The sequence below is a fragment of the Ranitomeya variabilis genome, chromosome 2 (genome assembly GCF_051348905.1).
Source record: "Ranitomeya variabilis isolate aRanVar5 chromosome 2, aRanVar5.hap1, whole genome shotgun sequence".
Taxonomy (NCBI): Eukaryota; Metazoa; Chordata; class Amphibia; order Anura; family Dendrobatidae; genus Ranitomeya; species Ranitomeya variabilis.
Genome location: NC_135233.1, coordinates 500,536,287 through 500,555,662, shown reverse-complemented (window position 1 = coordinate 500,555,662; position 19,376 = coordinate 500,536,287). Strand labels below are relative to the sequence as shown.

Here is a 19,376-nt window from a genome sequence, read left to right as displayed (position 1 = left end):
TCAAAGCCGAGACATGTCAGCTGGTTTGAACAGCTGACATGTGCCCGCAATAGCGGCGGGTGAAATCGAGATTCACCCGCCGCTATTAACTAGTTAAATGCCGCTGTCAAACGCAGACAGCGGCATTTAACAGGCGCTTCTGGACGGAAATGAGCGCATCGCCGACCCCTGTCACATGTTCGGGGGTCAGCGATGCTTCTGCAGAGTAACCATAGAGGTCCTTGAGACCTCTATGATTACTGATCGCCGGTAGCTGTGAGCGCCACCCTGTGGTCGGCGATCACAGCACACCTGCATTTCTGCTGCATAGCAGCGATCTGATGATCGCTGCTGTGTAGTAGAGCCGATCGTGTTGTGCCAGCTTCTAGCCTCCTATGGAGGCTATTGAAGCATGGCAAAAGTTAAAATAAAAGTAAAGAAAATGTGAAAAAAATAAAAAAAATATAAAAGTTTAAATCACCCCCCTTTCGCCCCATTCAAAATAAATTAATTAAAAAAAATCAAACCTACATATATTTGGTATCGCTGCGTTCAGAATCGCCCGATCTATCAATAAAAAAAGGATTTACCTGATTGCTAAAAGACATAGCGAGAAAAAAATTTGAAACACCAGAATTATGTTTTTTTGGTCGCCGCGACATTGCATTAAAATGCAATAACGGGCGATCAAAAGAACTTATCTGCACCAAAATGGTATCAATAAAAATACCAGCTCGGCATGCAAAAAATAAGCCCTCACCTGACCCCAGATCATGAAAAATGGAGACGCTACAGGTATCGGAAAATGGCGCAATTTTCTTTTTTTTTAGCAAAGTTTGGAATTTTTTTTCACCACTTAGATAAAAAATAACCTAAACATGTTAGGTGTCTGTGAACTCGTACTGACCTGGAGAATCATAATGACAGGTCAGTTTTAGCATTTAGTGAACCTAGAAAAAAAGCCAAGCAAAAAACAAGTGTGGGACTGCACTTTTTTTGCAATTTCACCGCACCTGGAATTTTTTTCCCGATTTCTAGTACATGACATGGTAAAACTAATGATGCTGTTTAAAAGTACAACTCGTCCCGCAAAAAATAAGCCCTCACATGGCCATATTTACAGAAAAATGAAAAAGTTATGGCTCTGGGAAGGAGGGGAGCAAAAAACGAACACGGAAAAATGGAAAATCCCAAGGTCATGAAGGAGTCAAGGAGATACGCGTTATCTGTGTTGAGGAGTGGTGACCTGGAGGCACTTCTCCTAACAGTGACTCATCAGTGCAGATAACGGGTATGTCTTTAAAGAATGCAATTTACATTACCCCTATCGATACCCCTGAGAGAATTATGCATTTTTACAAAAATAAAGTTAGCATCTGAAGAAAGTCCAAAATGTAATTAGCTATTTTTCACAGACTGTTCCTGTTTGTAAATATAATCCATATTCTTTTGCAAATTATCCTATTGAGTGATGAGTTTTTTGGCTACAATTATCACGGACTGGAGCCCTACTCTCACACCTCATCATCTTCTACCTTAGTGCTGTATATTATTCATTTACTAGGAAAGAAGGTAATGCTTGACCTGTCAGAGTTGCAGTCACAAGATGGTGCAAAGGGTCCGGAACGGCGATAGAAACTGAAGAACATGGTGACCAGTAAGTATTTTACTTCAAAGGCTGAACATACTGTACATAACTAATACCTAACAGGTGGATACATAAAAAATGCTGGAATGGTACTTAAAAGAGGGGCAGTGGATGAATGAACATGAGAATACACAAGCAGTTTTTTTGTATTCTGCTACCATAGAGACAAATGGCTGTTCATAAGTAGAGATGAGCGAATTTGATTGGGTCCCTGCTTATTCGGCATGGATACATGGAGCATGCCGGCTTATCAGCTGATCGGCACCACAGCTGCATGTGTCGCGGCTGTGCACTGTCACAGCACATGCAGGGGAGCCTGTTTGTTGGGCTCTCCATGCATGTGCTGTGACAGTGACACAGCCGCGACACATGAAGCTGCGGCACCAGACAGCTGATCAGCCAGAACGATCCATGTATCCGGGTTCCCTCTGCAGCTTATTCGGTAAGAGCTGTAGCTTGTTGAATAAGTAGGGACCCAAAAATTCGCTCAGTCATCTCTATTCATAAGATTACCCATGATTATTAGCAATATGATATATATTTAAGTCTCAATGCAACTTACAAAACTCCTTATCTTCTATTTTAGAAAAGGTTTTAGAACAGGTGAGTTAACAGCCTCCAATTTTCCCGGCATCTTCTATTTTATTGATTATAGGATATCTGTGGTTATAACTATAAAGTGCACTAGAAGTACTCAAGTTAATTGTTGATTAAGATTTTTGATTATTATGCAAAGGTGACGCCAAAATGATCCAAGCCAAATTATGCTCCCAGACGTCAATGAGACCACACGGAGGTTGTATGTCAGTTATAATATCTTCAGTTAGGCTTTTTATTCATACCTATCATTTAGTCAGTTTGCTATATTCCTTCCATTTTACTGCTTAATTAGGAATCATAAACTGTATACATTTTATCTGTTGGTTCATAAACATGGGAAGAAGTCATGATTAAATTATTACATTTATTTTTACTTCATAAATACACATTACATTGAATTACAACCAGCATACCTTGTTTGCAACTTTACTAACAAGTCCTTGGAAAAGACTGAAGGCAGGCACAGACTGGACCACCAGGGGATCGAGGAATCCTCCGGTGGGCCTCTGGTTTCCAGTAGGCCCCTAAGCTAGGATATAACAATTACAACCATACTATGCACCACTGGTGCCGCCTTTAGTATGTGGAATATATGTCCTCAGATGCATATCCAGTAGAAAAGTATTGCCCCACAATATCTACCCATCAGAGGCCGGCAGTAGGAGAAGAAATCACAGCTGGCACATTGCAATGATACCACCGCCCTGAAAAAGTATACTAAATGGAGCCAGAGATGGGGACATTATTTTAAATATGGAGGTAGTGGTGATGTAGGACACAGCCAGCCATGAGATTTTATGTGCCCCAAAGAAGCTGGAGTGTGTACACCTGGCTTACTGTGCGTTGTCAAGAAAGCAAAGATTTGCAAAAAGTCGGCAGTGATGCTCATGCCGTTAAAGGTAAATCACCATAATTGTACATCAAGGTAGATGTGATTTTCAGTCTATTTCACTCTAACAGGGATAATGCCTAATAGATCTTTATATATAGTGATGGTGTGGGCCACTAGAGTCAATGCTACGTTTCGGTCCAAGACAGCCCAATCCAACACTGACTTGAAGTGTATAAAAACAACATACAGTTGTAGCCAAAAGTATTGACACCCCTGCAATTCTGTCAGATAATACTCAGTTTCTTCCTGAAAATGATTGCAAACACAAATTCTTTGGTATTATTGTCTTCATTTAATTTGTCTTAAATGAAAAAACACAAAAGAGAATGAAGCAAAAAGCAAAACATTGATCATTTCACACAAAACTCCAAAAATGGGCCAGACAAAAGTGTTGGCACCCTCAGCCTAATACTTGGTTGCACAACCTTTAGCCAAAATAACTGCGACCAACCGCTTCCGGTAACCATCAATGAGTTTCTTACAATGCTCTGCTGGAATTTTAGACCATTCTTCTTTGGCAAACTGCTCCAGGTCCCTGATATTTGAAGGGTGCCTTCTACAAACTGCCATTTTTAGATCTCTCCACAGGTGTTCTATGGGATTCATGTCTGGACTCATTGCTGGCCACCTTAGAAGTCTCCAGTGCTTTCTCTCAAACCATTTTCTAGTGCTTTTTGAAGTGTGTTTTGGGTCATTGTCCTGCTGGAAGGCCCTACATTATGCTGCAAAATTTGTTGGTAGTCTTCAGACTTCATAATGCCATGCACACGGTCAAGCAGTCCAGTGCCAGAGGCAGCAAAGCAACCCCAAAACATCAGGGAACCTCTGCCATGTTTGACTGTAGGGACCGTGTTCTTTTCTTTGAATGCCTCTTTTTTCTCCTGTAAACTCTATGTTGATACCTTTGCCCAAAAAGTTCTACTTTTGTCTCATCTGACCAGAGAACATTCTTCCAAAACGTTTTAGGCTTTTTCAGGTAAGTTTTGGCAAACTCCAGCCTGGCTTTTTTATGTCTCGGGGTAAGAAGTGGGGTCTTCCTGGGTCTCCTACCATACAGTCCCTTTTCATTCAGACGCCGACGGATAGTACGGGTTGACACTGTTGTACCCTCGGACTACAGGGCAGCTTGAACTTGTTTGGATGTTAGTCGAGGTTCTTCATCCAACATCCGCACAATCTTGCGTTGAAATCTCTTGTCAATTTTTCTTTTCCGTCCTCATCTAGGGAGGTTAGCCACAGTGCCGTGGGCTTTAAATTCTTGATGACACTGCGTACAGTAGACACAGGAACATTCAGGTCTTTGGAGATGGACTTGCAGCCTTGAGATTGCTCATGCTTCCTCACAATTTGGTTTCTCAATTCCTCAGACAGTTCTTTGGTCTTCTTTCTTTTCTCCATGCTCAATGTTGTACACACAAGGACACAGGACAGAGGTTGAGTCAACTTTAATCCATGTCAACTGGCTGCAAGTGTGATTTAGTTATCGCCAACACCTGTTAGGTGCCACAGGTAAGTTACAGGTGCTGTTAATTACACAAATTAGAGAAGCATCACATGATTTTTAGAACAGTGCCAATACTTTTGTCCACCCCCTTTTTTATGTTTGGTGTGGAATTATATCCAAATTGGCTTAAGGACAATTCTTTTTGTGATTTTTCATTGAAGACAACATAAAAGAAGATAATAATAACAAAGAATTTGTGTTTGCAATCATTTTCAGGAAGAAACTGAGTATTATCTGACAGAATTGCAGGGGTGTCAATACTTTTGGCCACAACTGTAGCATAATTGTATTTCTTCTTTCTTGTTGGTTTTATAGCACAAAAATATTCTGCAGGACAGTACATAGATTTGCATTCCTGTCTCTAATGCAGCACAGAATCCATGTTTTAAAACATTAGGACCAATTTTATATCAAATGTAATGTTTCGGAGAAGGACATATTTCAAATTTCATGCAGATGCTGTCCGTAGGCCATTTTCAGATAATTCTACTTTTTTTGTGAATTTTACAGCTACATCTCTTGGATCTCATGAAATCAATCATAAAATGTTCAGTGAAACTGTGGGAAATCTAGGTATTAAAGCAATTTCTGTTTTTTTTTTTCATCCTACGACCCCAGTCCTTCCAAACAATAGTGCTAACCACTGAGGCACCATGTTGCTTAACAGCTGACTATTTATTTCCACAATCATGTTCTATTAAAAGGTATAAAATTGAAAACAATTTCAACAATATAATTGTAAAACATCTCTTTTCCAGCCCTCAGCATCAGAATCCATGCAAACTTCTGAACTATAGATTTGTCTTGTATGCCAAACAATCTAAAGTGTTTAATCCATTGTCAACTTTGCTAAGGCAGTAGATGACACCATTTCATTTTTGCTTTATGTTAAGGAATAATGGATAACATTAAATCACATGAATAGTATAGCATGTCTTTACTATACCTCATTTTGTAGATCTCTGATCATTTTACTTTTACGTTCCATTTCAGTTTTTAGGAAATTTATCTGAAAAATATTTAATAAACATTTAATCACAGTGTATTATATTTGATAGCAAATCTACAGTGATAAAAAGGCAGCTTTTATAATAATAAAATACTTATTTATTTTAAAAATAGATAATAAAAAATTCTCAGATTGGAATCTAGAAAATAAGTCCAGAGAAAACTCAACACAAGGCATTCATGCTGAATTCTCTCTTGCATAAAAAATACCAGCATATCAATTCTCAATCTTTGCTTTGGTTGCTCCTCCATTACATAATACATAATAAACTCAAACATTAAGGTCTCATTCAGACATCCGTGACAATTTGGCCTGAGCATGGACCACTAGAGCATGGACTGACTGCGGCTCTGTTGATCCAAGCATGGCAGCTTCATATATTTCTATGAGGCTGTCAGTCTCAGTTTGGGAGACCAGCAGCCGGTCCGTTCTTTGAGATAGGACTGAAATCCACAGATATCTACATGAGCTGTCCACAATTCTGCACTGACATGCTTTCTCAATTCCCTCCCTCATTTCTATCTACCACTTTACCCATTCCCTGTATTCTGCTAATACAATGATCCAGATTTCTCACTCCTGTATCCAAGAATATTTTCATGCCACGCAACTTCCCTGTATTGTGCTATCCCAGACAAACCGGTAAATTCCAAGTATTCAAAGTTTTAATCATGAACTAAAAACAAATCTGTTTGGGTTGGATTTTCACATCAAGCCATTAAACTAACTGTTCTCAATCTTTCATTTTCCCCAAAATCTAGTCCTTGCTATCGCACTTTATATCCAGACATAGACAGATAATGTCGGTAGTACAGTTCATGCAGCTTTAAATTAATACCCTCAATTAGTACAAACATGTCTGGACTCTCTCACTTTACTGACTTCAACTCTGTATCTCAGACTACTGCTCTCATCTTCTTGCACAGGTTTTACATATTATTGACTGGAGCATTTGTCACATACTTTAGTAACTGTCTTCCTATCTCTTATCTTATCTTTCTATGTCTTCTTTTATCTGCCCTGGATGGTTCTTGATTCCGAGCATGGCGCCCTGTGAATATCCAACACTCACTTTTCATCATTCCTTCTGTCTATATTGCTGAATGCTATCATTCTCTCACTAGTCATCCTAAAATGGCTTCTGCAAATCCTGATCAATCTTTCATATAGGCTATGATACACCTTCCTGAATAGCTGTGCTATTCCATATAATGTGATATCTGCAGGGTATTAGGGAGAAGCATGCAAAGTCATGTCTGGGGTCTTATGAAACCTGTTACTGATGCAATCTTCTGCAATGTGATGTCCATTTTTCCCAATTCATGCACACCGAATCGCAAGGTTTTCAAAGTCACCAGGACCTGCAAATTTTCACTCCATGTCAAATTCTGTATCATCAATTTTATCAGCTCTACATTACATCTTTTGTGGCATTTCCTTATAGAATTTTACCCCTTCACCCCAAGGCTGTTTTCACCTTCATGATCAGGCCAAATTTTACAATTCTGTTCAGTGTCACTTTATGTGGTAATAGCTCTGGAACACTTCAATGGATTCCATTAATTCTGAGATAGTTTTTTCATGACATATTGTACTTCATGATAGAGGTAAAATTTATTCAATATGACTTGTGTTTATTTATGAAAAAAAAAAAAATTTGAGAAAATGTTTATTTTTTTTAATTTTACGCCCTTAAATCAGAGAGTTATGTCACACAAAATAGTTAACAAATAACATTTCCCACATGTCTACTTTACATAAGCACACTTTTTGAAACATAATTTTTTTGGGGTTAGGGAGTTATGAGGGTTAACCCCTTCCTGATGTCGGACGGGATAGTACGTCCGACGTCAGGTCCCCTGCTTTGATGCAGGGCTCCGCGGTGAGCCCGCATCAAAGCCGGGACATGTCAGCTGTTTTGAACAGCTGACATGTGCCCGCAATAGCGGCGGGTGAAATCGCGATTCACCTGCCGCTGTTAACTAGTTAAATGCCGCTGTCAAACGCAGACAGCGGCATTTAACTACCGCATCCATCCGGGCGGCCGGAAATTACGTCATCGCCGACCCCCGTCACATGATCGGGGGTCGGCGATGCTTCAGTATTGTAACCATAGAGGTCCTTGAGACCTCTATGGTTACTGATCGCCAGTAGCTGTGAGCGCCACCCTGTGGTTGGTGCTCACAGCACACCTGATTTTCTGCTGCATAGCAGCGATCTGATGATCACTGTTATGTAGCAGAGGCGATCGAGTTGTGCCTGCTTCTAGCCTCCCATGGAGGCTATTGAAGCATGGCAAAAGTAAAAAAAAAAGTTAAAAAAAATGTGAAAAAAATAAAAAAAACATAAAAGTTTAAATCACCCCCCTTTCGCCCCAATCAAAATAAATCAATAAAAAAAAATCAAACCTACACATATTTGGTATCACCGCATTCAGAATCGCCTGATCTATCAATAAAAAAAAGAATTAACCTGATCGCTAAACGGCGTAATGAGAAAAAAATCCGAAACGCCAGAATTACGTTTTTTTGGTCGCCATGACATTGCATTAAAATGCAATAACGGGTGATCAAAAGAACATATCTGCACCAAAATGGTATCATTAAAAATGCCAGCTCGGCATGCAAAAAATAAGCCCTCAACTGACCCCAGATCATGGAAAATGGAGACGCTACGAGTATCGGAAAATGGCGCAATTTTTTTTTTTTTTTAGCAAAGTTTGGAATTTTTTTTCACCACTTACGTAAAATATAACTTAGTCATGTTAGGTGTCTATGAACTTGTAATGACCTGGAGAATCATAATGGCAGGTCAGTTTTAGCATTTAGTGAACCTAGCAAAAAAGCCAAGCAAAAAACAAGTGTGGGATTGCACTTTTTTTGCAATTTCACCACAGTTGGAATTTTTTTCCCGTTTTCTAGTACACGACATGGTAAAACCAATGATGTCGTTCAAAAGTACAACTTGTCCCACAAAAAAAAAGCCCTCACCTGGCCAAATTGACGGAAAAATAAAAAAGTTATGGCTCTGAGAAGAGGGGAGTGAAAAACGAATACTGAAAAACGGAAAATCCCACCGTCATGGAGGGGTTAAAATATGACTAGCGATTTTTAATTTTTTCAACAAAATTTGCAATATCATTTTTTTAGGAACCACATTACATTTGAAGTGGCTTTGAGGGACCTATATTATAAAAAATACCCAAAAGTTACACCATTCTAAAAACTGAATTCCTCAAGGTACTCAAAACCACATTCAAGAAGTTTATTAACCCGTTAGGTGTTTTACATGCATTTTTGAAATGTATAAGGAAAAAATAAACATTTAGCTTTTTTTCACAAAAAATTTACTTTAGACCAATATTTTTTTTTTATTTTCACAAGGGTAACAGGAAAAAATGGACCCCAAAATCTGTTGTGCAGTTTCTCCTGACCATGCCGATACACTTTATGTGGAGGAAAACCACTGTTTGGGCACAATGCTGGTCTTGAAAGGGAAGGAGTGTCATTTACTTTTTTTATGCAAAATTAATGATATCATTAGCGGATACCATGTCGCATTTGAAAAGCACCTAATGTGCCTAAACAATGGAAACCCTCCACAAGTGATACCATTTTAGAAACTATACCTCCCAGGGAACTTATCTATATGTGTAGTGAGCACCTTGAACCCCCCAAAAAATGCTTTTCTGAAGTTTATAACAATGATATTTGAAAATGTAAAAAATCACATTTTTCCTACAAAAATGTATTTCAGCCCCAAATTTTGCACTTTCACAAGGGTAACAGGAGAAATTGTATCTTATAATTTATTGTGCAATTTCTCCTGAGTACATCCATACGGGGATAGGTGAGAGAAAACTATTGTTTTGGTGCATGACAGAACTCGGTAGGGAAGGAGCATAATTTGAATTTTTGAATGCAAAATTTGCTGAAATAATTTGCGGACGCCATGTCGCGTTTGGAGAGCTCTAGAAGTGCTTAAACAGATGAAACACCTCACATTTTACACCGATTTCGAAACTATACCTCTCGTGGAACTAATCTTGATGTGTGTTGAGCACCTTGAACTGCCAGGTACTTTTCAGAAGTTTATAACATTGAGCTGAGAAAATAAAAACATTCACATTACTCCCACAAAAATGTTTTTTAGCCCCAAATTTTGCTTTTTCACAAGTGTAACAGGAGAACTTGCACCATATGATTTGTTGTGCAATTTCTCCTGAGTACGCTAATACCCCATATGTGGGAGAAGCCTACTTTTTGGGTGCATCAAAGGCCTCTGAATGAAAGCGCCATTTGACTGTTTAAATGCAAAACTTGCTGGATTCATTAGCGGGCACCATGTCACGTTTGCAGTGCCCCTGTTGTTCCTAAAAAGTGGAAACACCCCACAAGTGACAATGTTACTAGAGTGACTAGACCCCTCAGAGAACTCATCTAGATGTGTGAGGAGAATCTTGTACCCCAAGTGCTTCACAGAAGTTTATAACTTTGATCTGTGGAAATGTAAAAAAAAATATTTGTCATCCAAAAATGTTGTTTTAGCCCCAAGTTTTTTAATTGTCACAAGGATAGCAGGAGAAAATGAACCTAAAAATGTGTTGTGCAATTTTTTCTCACTATGCCCCATATGTGATCAAAAGCTACTTTTAAGGTACAGTGCACAGCTCAGAAGGGAAGAAGCGTTATATGGGAGTTTAGATTTTGCTGAACTGGTTTGATGGTGCTATGTCATATTGGCAGAGCCCCTAAGGTACTAGAACAGTAGAACCCCCATAAAAGACCGCGTTTTACAAACTACACCTCACATTGAATTCATATAGGGGTGCATTGATGATTTTGACACCACAGGTGGGTCACAGAATGGTATACCATTTGGTAGTGAAGAAGAAAATAATTCAATTTTTACCTAAATTTGGTTTTAGCCCCAGGTTATATATTTTCACACTGGGAATTGGGTAAAAATGGCACAAAATGTATCCCACAATTTCTGCTGAATGTGGAAATACCCCATATGTGGCTGTACTGTACTGCCTAGCTACATGGCAAGACTCTGGAGGGAAAGAGTGCTATTTGCCCCCTAGAGCACAGATTTTATGAGAAAAATTTGCGGACTCCATATACAGAGCCCCTAAGTGCTAAATCAACAGAATTTTCCTTCAAGTGACCTCATTTTGGAAATTATACCCCTTTGGGAATTTATCTACACGTGTAGTGATGATTTTGACTCCATAGGAGTTTTCCTGAAACAATCAGCAGTGGATATTGGTAAATAAAAATTGCAAACTGCCGTTGTAGTGACCAGTACTTTGAGTGGCCAGTATATTGTGGTGACCAGTACATTTTACCCAGCTCATGCTTCTGGAGATAGACATTCATAAATTAGATGGGTGCTGATCACTAAAAAATGTCAAACATGTGGATGCTCAATGTGGTTTAGATACATTGTGAGGCTCAGAAGGAAGAGAGGTATGTGGATTTGGGAGCGCAGAATTCACTAGATTTCATTTAGGGTGTGAGAAGCTTTTTTGCTTTTCCAGTGCCTTGTAATACCAGTAAAGTGCAAGCCCCCTATATTTCCATTGACGGGTGATAAACCTGAATGAGGATTTGCTTTTTTGTGCATTGATTTGAAGTTTTTATTGGGAACATTTGGGATCACATTTATATGGCGCTGCACACTGAGCACTTACTTTGGGGTTTCCATCCATATCTCCGAGTGACATGATTCAGATTAATCCCCCGAGGCAGTCATTCACTATAATGAGGCAGCAGAGTTAATCGGGACTCTGTCTGGCCTCTGTTCAGCGCTGTTCTTTTCACAAGTGCACAAAATTGTGGTCAACAGCACTTTTATGCACGCCTAAAAAGACAGACATGGCTAGATCATAGGCCTGACAGCATCCACAGTGCCTCCATCTGCCTCATTATAAGGAATCATCCAGCAGGGGTTCTGTCTGAGTCACGTATTTCAGAAATTTGTATTGTCAGGTGACATCAAGCCTTGAGTTTAGTAATGGAGAGGCGTCTATAAGACACCCCCATTACTAACACAATTACTGACAGTTGAGGACTGCAGGTCTCAGCTGTCAGCTTCAACAAAGGTGGGTATCCAGAATAGAGGGGTCCACACTTGTTTTTATAATTATTTAAATAAATAATTACATAAAATGGTGTGGGGTTTCTCCCATTTTTGACAACCAGCCTTAGTAAAGCAGACAGCTGGGGGCTGGTATTCTCAGGCTGCTAAGGGACCATGGATATTGACCCCAGCCTAAAAAGTGCGGCCTGCAGCCGCCCACAAAAAGGCACAGCTATTAGATTTGCTAATCTTGGTGCTTTGCCTGCCTCTTCACACTTTTCCTATAGCGGTGGCAAGTGGGGTTCATATTCGTGGGGTTGATGTCTCCATTGTATTGTCAGAGTCAGATTACATCAAGCCCACAGATTAGTAATGAACAAGCATCTAAAAGACACCTATCCATTACTAATCCTACAGTTATATGGTAAATAGAAGCATAGCCACAATTAAGTCCTTTGTTAGAAATAAAACAAAATACACTTTTCCTTTTTTATTTAAAAATAATAAACACAGTTATACTTACCTAATGCTTAATTCCATTGAATCCCTTATCTCCTGTAATAAAACAAAAAGTACAATAATATCCCTCACCTGTCCGTCATTCTGTCCCATGCCGTAATCAATGTCTTGGGATTGATAGTTTTCAACCTGGACGGTGCCCAGATGCGACCGTCCAGGCTGAGAACCACTAGTGAATAGTGTTGAGCATTCCGATGCTGCAAGTATCGGGTATCGGCCGATACTTGCTGTATCGGAATTCCGATACCGGGATTCCGATACTCTTGTGGTATCGGGTATCGGGTATCGGAACAACATTAATGTTAAAATGTGTAAAATAGAGAATTAAAATAAAAAATATCGCTATACTCACCTGTCCGACGCAGCCGGGACCTCAGCGCAGGAACCGGCAGCGTTGTTTGTTTAAAATTCCCGCTTTTACATGGTTACGCGAAGTCCCGGCTTGTGATTGGTCAGGGCGGCCATGTTGCCGGGCCGCGGACCAATCACAGCAAGCCGTGACGAAAATACGTCACGGCTTGCTGTGATTGGTCCGCGTCCCGGCAACATGGCCGCCATTAACCAATCACAAGCCGTGACGTCACGGGAGGCTGGAAACGCGCTCATTTTAAAAAGGGCGCGTGTCCAGCCTCCCGTGACGTCACGGCTTGTGATTGGTTGCGTCGCGGTCAACCAATCACAAGCCGGGAGGCTGGACACGCGCCCATTTCAAAATGAGCGCGTCCAGCCTCCCGGCTTGTGATTGGTTGATCGCGGCGCAACCAATCACAAGCCGTGACGTCACGGGAGGCTGGACACGCGCCCATTTCAAAATGAGCGCGTCCAGCCTCCCGGCTTGTGATTGGTTGATCGCGGCGCAACCAATCACAAGCCGTGACGTCACGGGAGGCTGGACACGCGCCCATTTTAAAATGAGCGCGTGTCCAGCCTCCCGTGACGTCCCGGCTTGTGATTGGTCAGGGCGGCCATATTGCCGGGACGCGGACCAATCACAGCAAGCCGTGACGTAATTTCGTCACGGCTTGCTGTGATTGGTCCGCGTCCCGGCAACATGGCCGACCTGACCAATCACAAGCCGGGAATTCACGTAACCAAGTAATAGCGCGATTTTTAAACAAACAACGCTGCCGGTTCCCTCGCTGAAGTCCCGGCTGCGTCGGAGAGGTGAGTATAGCGATATTTTTTATTTTAATTCTTTCTTTTACACATTTATATGGTTCCCAGGGCCTGAAGGAGAGTTTCCTCTCCTTCAGACCCTGGGAACCATCAGGAATACCGTCCGATACATGAGTCCCATTGACTTGTATTGGTATCGGGTATCGGTATCGGATTGGATTCCGATACTGTGACGGTATCGGCCGATACTTTCCGATACCGATACTTTCAAGTATCGGACGGTATCGCTCAACACTACTAGTGAATGACCTGCTGCAAGGGCAGCCTCTGTGACTAGCAGTGACATCAGCGAGGCTATCGCAGGTCACTGAGGCTGCGTTCCTAGCTGAGCTGAACTGTGTTGACCTCAGCACTGTGGGAAAAAGTCAGTGATGAGTTCACCACAGTTCAAACACAATGACTTCATCGCAGATCGCAATGAGATTTTCTTACCGTGATTTGCAGTAAAGTCACTAAGCTTGAACTGCGGTGAACCCAGTGACTTTTTCCCGTGTGCTGATGTCATCGCAGTTCATCACACAGTGTGACCCCACAGCACTCTGACAGTGGGAAATACCGGTGCTTATGTTGTGCATACATTTATTTTTTCCTCCCATTGACTCTAATGACATTTGGCTATAATTGGCGAATATTCAGCAATTAAATAAGCGAATGTTGCAAATTTGTCTATCTTGAGCCAAACCAAATATTGAAATATTCGCTCACCACTATTCAGGAATTGTTTTTTTTTTTAATGCTGTCCCGCAGGTGCTTAAATTGATAGGGCAGCTTTAATCATCAGGTCAGTACAATGGACATTTATATTGTTATTTTATGCTTTGGCTCTTTTACACAGTAAAAACTATTTTATAGAAAAAATTATTATTTTTGCATCGCTTTATTCTAAGAGCTCTAACTTTTTTGTTTTAGCTGATTAAGCTCTATTGTGTCTTGTTTTTTGCGGGACAAGATGAGGTTTTTAGAAATACCATTGTTATTTACATTTGTCTTTTTGATGATGTTTTGTTCCACTTTGTTTGGTGGTATGGTGATTAAGCATATTTTTTTTCCTCTTTTTTTCTATTTTTTATGGTGTTCATTAAAGGGATAAACTGGAGGGACAGTTTTATAGGTCGGACCGTGTTATGTCGGTCGCAGTGATATCAAATAAGTGCACTTTTTTTCATAAATATATTTATTTATGGGTATATATATATTTTTTTATTATTATTATTATTATTATGATTTTTTTAATATTTATTTTTACAACTGTTATTTTTTTTTAACTTTCTTACATAAAAGTTCACCACCCAAGGTTCTCAGAATCATAATCAAGAAATGGACCAAAAGATTTGTTGTATAATTTCTCCTGAGTACGCCGATAAAAATAAAAGAAAAACTACTCTTTGGACACATGGCAGGGTTCGAAAGGAAAGGAGCATCTAGATGTGTTGGTAAGCACCTAGATCCCCCAGGTGCTTCACATAAGTTTATAATGTTGAGCAGTGAAAAGAAAATATCATATTTTTTGCGCAAAAATGTTCATTTAACCCCAATTGTTTTTATATTCACAAGGGTAACAGGAGAAATTGCACCACACAATTTATTGTGAAATTTTTGTTAAATAATCCAATATCGAATACGTGGGGGAAAACTATTGTTTTGGCACACTGCGCAACTCGGAAGGGAGGGAAGGCCATTTTACAAAATTGGCTATTATTATCAGTGGACACTATGTTATGTTTGGAGAGCCACTGATGTGCCTAAACAGTTTAAACCACCCACACTTGACCCCATTGAAACTAGACCCTTCAATGAATGTATCTACATGCATGCTGAGCACTTTGAACCCTTAGGTGCTTCGCAGAAGTTTATAATATAGGCATGTGAAAATAAAAAAATCAATTTTTTTTCCACAAAAAAAGTTTTTCAGCACAATTTTTATTATTTTCACAAGGGTAACAGGAGAAAACGGAACCCACAATTTGTTGTGCAATTTCTCCTGAGTACAAAAATTCCCTATATATGGGGGAAAACTACTGCTTAGGTATATGGCAGGGCTCAGAAACGAAGGAGTTACATTTTGCAACACATACCTTGATGGAATGGTTATCGGGTATCGCGTTTGGAGAGAACCTGATGGGTAAATGTACAGTGTTAAAGTGTCACACTGTGTGAACAGAACACTACGTATCCAGCTCTTTTACCGTACAGAGAGGAACAGCAAAAAGCAAAATGCTGACCCTGTTACACGTCACAGGGAACCAGCACGTGAGTAGAGCTCACACTGCGAGCTGATTGTGCTAACTGCACAAGAGATGCTAGATGCATGATCTTGTCACTTTCCCAGTGAGGTCTAGCCTGAAGGTTGGTACTTGCTCTGTGACTCAACTGTGCTAACCGCACACAAGGAGGAAACAGATGCTAAGCCAAGCAAAGTATGACTAACTAACCCTGCCTAGCCATGTTATTGCTCCCTGGGATTAGAGCAATGTGCAGACTGAGTGGTAGAGTATCCACAGGCAACAACCACACATAAATGATACCAGCTGATGTCCGATCACCAATGAGAAGACACCACGTTGAGGGCATGCTCAGTAAGGTAATCTCCGGACTTAGACTCCAGAGTGCTGGAGTGTCCCTGAATATTACTGGTTACAAAGGGCTTGGCTGGAGGGCCAGCAGTAACCACAAGCCTGAGCAAGATGCTGGGACCAATTTCTATGATCAGCAGCACCCGCAGCAGCCGAACCTGAATGGGAGATTGCAGAGGCAGATAAGGTTTGAGATCCATCCAGTGTATCGGGAGAATCCCGATGCCTAACACACGCACCCGTAAATTAAGCAGGCTGTCATCACTACAGAAATGCCAAACGTGGATGCTAAATGTGATTTAGGCACACTGGGACCCAGAAGGGAGGGGGAATTTGGATTTGGGAGTGAAGAATTTGCTGAATTTCTTTTAGGTGGCGAGGAGCCATTTCACTTTTCCAGGACCTTTGTACTACCACTAATGTGGAAGCTTTCAATATTTCTGATAACAGATGACAGACCTGATTGCTTTTTTTCTATTGATTTGAAGATTTTGTTAGAAACATTTTACATAACATTTATTATCACATTTATCCTGCTCTTTACGCTGAGCACTTAATTTGGGGTTTCCATCTAAATCTCCAAATTGTGTCTTCAGAGAGGAAGAGGACTAGAACTATAGTGCCACCTATTGGAAGTAGCAATCCTAACAGTCAATGTTGACCCTTTAATGAGCCTTGTCAAATGACTTAGGATAATAGCCAAACCTGAATCTCAATTTGCAGACACTGTGTTTCAGGGTACTGCCCCTTGTCAGTGCAAAGTGGAGATCTGGTTCGGCTGATTGAGAGGCATCTGACCGGGATCCAAGAAGTATCGTTTCTCCTTGCTGAGAATGACATGATAAGCATGTCGAGGTGAGGAGACTTAAAGCCGTAATGCTCCTCTGGGAAATATGCAAATTGTCTCTTCAGAGAGGAAGAGGACTAGAACTCTAGTGCCACCTATTGGAAGTAGCAATCCTAAAGGGTCAACATTGACTGTTAGGATTGCTACTTCCAATAGGTAGCACTAGAGTTCTAGTCCTCTTCCTCTCTAAAGAGACAATTTGCATATTTCCCAGAGGAGCATTACGGCTTTAAGTCTCCTCACCTCGACATGCTTATCATGTCACTCTCCGCAAGGAGAAACGATACTTCTTGGATCCCCATCTAAATCTCCGAGTGACATGATTCAGATGAAACCCCCGTGAGATCCATTCACTGCAATCAGGCAGCAGAGTTACTCTGGTCTCAGTCTGTCCTCTGTTCAGTGGTGTCCTTCTTTTCAAGTGCACAAAACTGTGGTATACCTCACTTTTATGCACTCTTAAAAAGTCGGACACCGCCAGATCCCAGGACAGACAGGGTCCACAATGACTCCATCTGCCTCATTATAGGGAATACTAGATGGTGGCCCGATTCTAACGCATTGGGTATTCTAGAATATGTATGTAGTTTATTTATGAAGTTTTCAGAATAATGCAATTTATACACAAGATTCGGCTGGCCGGGCGCGACCAATTAGCGAAGCGTGGTTCAAATTCTGTGCCAATTTGCAGCTGGACCGCGCCTGTCTTTGATTGGTCATGCCCGGCCGCAAACAATCAGTGAAGCCAGGGCCTGCTCCAGGTTTTTGAGGGTCCCGGGCAAAAAAGTCTCAGTGGGCCCCCTCTTTAACACATACCACGATTCATGATGCACAGATACAGCAGAGAAAAATAGCACAGCCAAGTAGCATACAGTCCACGTAGCACATACGTAACACATCCACGTAGTATATAACACTGCCCACGTAGTATATAACACAGCCCACATAGTATATAGCACAGCCCACATAGTATATTGCCCAGCCACATAGTATATAGCACAGCCCCCGAAGCATATAGCACAGACACGTAGTATATTGCCCAGCCACGTAATATATTGCACAGCCATGTAATATATTGCACAGCCACGTAGTGTATAGCACAGCCACATAGTATATAGCACAGAGACATAGTATATAACACAGCCCATGCAGTATATAACACAGGCCACGTAGTATAGAGCACAGTGATGTAGTAAATTGCCCAGCCACGTAATATATACCACAGCCACGTAGTATATAGCACAGAGACGTAGTATATAACACAGACCACGCAGTATATAACACAGCCCATGCAGTATATAACACAGCCCACATAGTATCTAACACAGCCCACGCAGTACAGTATATAGCAATGTGAGCACCATATACAGTGGGGCAAAAAAGTATTTAGTCAGTCAGCAATAGTGCAAGTTCCACCACTTAAAAAGATGAGAGGCGTCTGTAATTTACATCATAGGTAGACCTCAACTATGGGAGACAAACTGAGAAAAAAAATCCAGAAAATCACATTGTCTGGTTTTTTAACATTTTATTTGCATATTATGGTGGAAAATAAGTATTTGGTCAGAAACAAACAATCAAGATTTCTGGCTCTCACAGACCTGTAACTTCTTCTTTAAGAGTCTCCTCTTTCCTCCACTCATTACCTGTAGTAATGGCACCTGTTTAAACTTGTTATCAGTATAAAAAGACACCTGTGCACACCCTCAAACAGTCTGACTCCAAACTCCACTATGGTGAAGACCAAAGAGCTGTCAAAGGACACCAGAAACAAAATTGTAGCCCTGCACCAGGCTGGGAAGACTGAATCTGCAATAGCCAACCAGCTTGGAGTGAAGAAATCAACAGTGGGAGCAATAATTAGAAAATGGATGACATTCAAGACCACTGATAATCTCCCTCGATCTGGGGCTCCACGCAAAATCCCACCCTGTGGGGTCAGAATGATCACAAGAACGGTGAGCAAAAATCCCAGAACCACGCGGGGGGACCTAGTGAATGAACTGCAGAGAGATGGGACCAATGTAACAAGGCCTACCATAAGTAACACACTACTCCACCATGGACTCAGATCCTGCAGTGCCAGACGTGTCCCACTGCTTAAGCCAGTACATGTCCGGGCCCGTCTGAAGTTTTCTAGAGAGCATTTGGATGATCCAGAGGAGTTTTGGGAGAATGTCCTATGGTCTGATGAAACCAAACTGGAACTGTTTGGTAGAAACACAACTTGTCGTGTTTGGAGGAAAAAGGATACTGAGTTGCATCCATCAAACACCATACCTACTGTAAAGCATGGTGGTGGAAACATCATGCTTTGGGGCTGTTTCTCTGCAAAGGGGCCAGGACGACTGATCCGGGTACATGAAAGAATGAATGGGGCCATGTATCGTGAGATTTTGAGTGCAAACCTCCTTCCATCAGCAAGGGCATTGAAGATGAAATGTGGCTGGGTCTTTCAACATGACAATGATCCAAAGCACACCGCCAGGGCAACGAAGGAGTGGCTTCGTAAGAAGCATTTCAAGGTCCTGGAGTGGCCTAGCCA

At 41.0% G+C, this 19,376-nt stretch overlaps 1 protein-coding gene across 1 annotated transcript in view; it reads right to left on the bottom strand.

The window, feature by feature from the left end:
- The window catches only part of LUZP2 (leucine zipper protein 2), a 1,211,598-nt gene that overhangs the window by 610,624 nt on the left and 581,598 nt on the right, over positions 1 to 19,376 (bottom strand). The window contains exon 5 of the mRNA XM_077288026.1: positions 5,570 to 5,632. Within this exon, the coding sequence (XP_077144141.1) occupies positions 5,570 to 5,632 (63 nt within the window). The remainder of the gene's footprint in view (positions 1 to 5,569; positions 5,633 to 19,376) is intronic.